Genomic DNA, 3,065 nt, shown 5'->3' on the forward strand with positions numbered 1-3,065 from the left:
GCATTTCTTTACATGTCATTTTTCTAATCTTTTTTTGTATAGAGCCGGCATTTAGAGGTCCAGCTGCTCTGTGACAAGTATGGAAATGTTTCAGCTCTGCATAGCCGCGATTGTAGTGTCCAGAGAAGACATCAAAAGGTTTGTTAGTGGTTGATTCTGGATTTTTAATTGTCTGGTTATATAGAAGATCCTTCTGTCTAATTTATTCATAGTTATATACATCATGTTTTATTCTCCAATTGAGTAAGAGTCCCTTTTGGCAATGGCAAATTATTGCATGAGCTCTTACTTTACCGTTTGTATTATAGATCATCGAGGAGGGTCCAATTACTGTGGCTCCTCCAGAAACTGTCAAAAAACTTGAGCAGGCAGCTAGAAGGTTGGCTAAGAGTGTTAACTATGTTGGAGCTGCTACTGTTGAGTATCTCTACAGTATGGACACTGGGGAGTACTACTTCTTAGAGCTTAACCCTCGCTTACAGGTTGCTTACGCACTACAGTTTTTTGTGTTGGAATCTATTGATAGGTTCGGGCTTGAAAATTGAATAACTTCTTTGACTTGATGTTTGAGCTCAGGTTGAGCACCCTGTAACTGAGTGGATTGCTGAGATAAATCTTCCTGCTGCCCAAGTTGCTGTGGGGATGGGAATTCCTCTCTGGCAAATCCCTGGTATATAGTCTGCATCCTTATTTCCAGAGGCAGAGGTTTCTCTTTTACTCCATGCACATGTGTAATGTATTGTCTATTTCGCTTTGATTTCTTAGAGATAAGACGGTTCTATGGTATAGAACATGGTGGAGGTTATGATTCTTGGAGAAAAACATCTGTCGTAGCCCCCCCTTTTGATTTTGATAAAGCTGAATCTATAAGGCCAAAAGGTCATTGTGTGGCTGTACGTGTGACAAGCGAGGATCCTGATGACGGGTTCAAACCAACCAGCGGTAGAGTACAGGTAATGGGATATCTCTGGAATTTAAGTTTGATCTTCATTCATTGAGAACTGTGTTAACACTTGACATTTGTTTAAACTTGCAACAGGAATTGAGTTTTAAGAGCAAGCCAAATGTATGGGCGTNTCGCACTACAGTTTTGTGTTGGAATCTATTGATAGGTTCGGGCTTGAAAATTGAATAACTTCTTTGACTTGATGTTTGAGGTCAGGTTGAGCACCCTGTAACTGAGTGGATTGCTGAGATAAATCTTCCTGCTGCCCAAGTTGCTGTGGGGATGGGAATTCCTCTCTGGCAAATCCCTGGTATATAGTCTGCATCCTTATTTCCAGAGGCAGAGGTTTCTCTTTTACTCCATGCACATGTGTAATGTATTGTCTATTTCGCTTTGATTTCTTAGAGATAAGACGGTTCTATGGTATAGAACATGGTGGAGGTTATGATTCTTGGAGAAAAACATCTGTCGTAGCCCCCCCTTTTGATTTTGATAAAGCTGAATCTATAAGGCCAAAAGGTCATTGTGTGGCTGTACGTGTGACAAGCGAGGATCCTGATGACGGGTTCAAACCAACCAGCGGTAGAGTACAGGTAATGGGATATCTCTGGAATTTAAGTTTGATCTTCATTCATTGAGAACTGTGTTAACACTTGACATTTGTTTAAACTTGCAACAGGAATTGAGTTTTAAGAGCAAGCCAAATGTATGGGCGTACTTCTCTGTAAAGGTAGGTATATCTATAGATGCTTGGCTGTATAACATGTTTGGCTATGCTTTAAATTTTAACAACTACTTTCTACAGTCCGGTGGAGGCATCCACGAGTTCTCAGATTCTCAGTTTGGTAAGTTGAATGAAATATATGTATTTGGGCTGCTAGGTCAGTTATTTTCTTGAGTTTTACAAATTGAAACTTCCTTTAATCTTCTATTCAGGACATGTTTTCGCATTTGGGGAATCCAGAGCTCTGGCAATAGCGAATATGGTTCTTGGGCTAAAAGAAATTCAAATCCGTGGAGAAATTAGGACTAACGTTGACTACACCATCGACCTTTTACATGTACCTTTCCTTCTTCTTGCATACCAAGCTTACACTCTGTGTTTGCAATATCCTGACAAGATCATTTCAATTGTTAACCAGGCTGCTGATTACCGGGAAAACAAAATTCACACTGGTTGGTTGGACAGTAGGATTGCTATGCGGGTCAGAGCTGAAAGGCCTCCATGGTATCTCTCTGTTGTTGGCGGGGCTCTCTATGTAAGAACCTCTTTCTCAGAGATTTATTTGTCTTGAAAAGTTTCTATCTGGTGACGAGATGTTTTATTTATCCAGAAAGCATCAGCGACCAGTGCTGCTGTGGTTTCTGATTACGTTGGCTATCTGGAGAAGGGGCAAATTCCTCCAAAGGTACTTCAATATCAGCGCTTTCTTTTATCTATGTCGTTATGTTCTTGTAGCTTACTTTTTCTTTTTTAACCTGCAGCATATATCTCTTGTGCATTCTCAAGTGTCTCTGAATATTGAAGGAAGTAAATATACGGTATGCTTCTACTGTCAAAATTTTACGTCTCTGCTCTCTTCTTCTGCTCTTGCATATTACTTTTGCACGGAAGATTTTGTAACTGAGGCGTACTAACCTGAACATAACTGTTTCCAGATTGATGTAGTCCGGGGTGGATCAGGAACGTACAGGCTAAGAATGAACAAATCAGAAGTTGTAGCAGAAATACACACTCTACGTGATGGAGGTCTGTTGATGCAGGCAAGTATTTGGCCTTTGTTGTATACTACAAGACAGGGACATACATGCGTCACGCATCAAAACTGGTTGAGAATCTCACATCCTTGTCTGGTTTTCATTGTCATTGCAGTTGGATGGTAAAAGCCATGTGATATATGCAGAGGAGGAAGCTGCAGGAACTCGTCTTCTTATTGACGGAAGAACTTGTTTACTACAGGTTTCTACTGAATTTTTTATAGTTTTCCATATTACTTTACGTTTTCTGAAGTCATTTTTAGATTTAAGTTGTCTGTCAATTTTGGCTTATCAGAATGATCACGATCCTTCGAAGTTGATGGCTGAGACACCATGCAAGTTGCTGAGGTATTTGGTTTCA

At 40.2% G+C, this 3,065-nt stretch overlaps 2 protein-coding genes across 2 annotated transcripts in view; both read left to right on the forward strand.

The window, feature by feature from the left end:
- LOC109128714 (acetyl-CoA carboxylase 1-like) overlaps window positions 1-1,135 on the forward strand; it is a 12,921-nt gene extending 11,786 nt beyond the window's left edge. Inside the window, exons 7-11 of the mRNA XM_019235562.1 lie at window positions 43-138; window positions 309-482; window positions 577-670; window positions 766-953; window positions 1,040-1,135. Coding sequence (XP_019091107.1) covers window positions 43-138; window positions 309-482; window positions 577-670; window positions 766-953; window positions 1,040-1,135 — 648 coding nt within the window. The remainder of the gene's footprint in view (window positions 1-42; window positions 139-308; window positions 483-576; window positions 671-765; window positions 954-1,039) is intronic.
- The window catches only part of LOC104743830 (acetyl-CoA carboxylase 1-like), a 10,518-nt gene continuing 8,593 nt past the window's right edge, over window positions 1,141-3,065 (forward strand). The window contains exons 1-11 of the mRNA XM_019235563.1: window positions 1,141-1,256; window positions 1,352-1,539; window positions 1,626-1,676; window positions 1,752-1,791; window positions 1,883-2,007; window positions 2,089-2,205; window positions 2,281-2,355; window positions 2,432-2,488; window positions 2,606-2,710; window positions 2,820-2,906; window positions 3,000-3,059. Of these exons, the coding sequence (XP_019091108.1) occupies window positions 1,229-1,256; window positions 1,352-1,539; window positions 1,626-1,676; window positions 1,752-1,791; window positions 1,883-2,007; window positions 2,089-2,205; window positions 2,281-2,355; window positions 2,432-2,488; window positions 2,606-2,710; window positions 2,820-2,906; window positions 3,000-3,059 (933 nt within the window). The 5' untranslated portion in view covers window positions 1,141-1,228. The remainder of the gene's footprint in view (window positions 1,257-1,351; window positions 1,540-1,625; window positions 1,677-1,751; window positions 1,792-1,882; window positions 2,008-2,088; window positions 2,206-2,280; window positions 2,356-2,431; window positions 2,489-2,605; window positions 2,711-2,819; window positions 2,907-2,999; window positions 3,060-3,065) is intronic.

The sequence above is a fragment of the Camelina sativa genome, chromosome 14 (assembly GCF_000633955.1).
Source record: "Camelina sativa cultivar DH55 chromosome 14, Cs, whole genome shotgun sequence".
In the NCBI taxonomy this organism is placed as follows: Eukaryota; Viridiplantae; Streptophyta; class Magnoliopsida; order Brassicales; family Brassicaceae; genus Camelina; species Camelina sativa.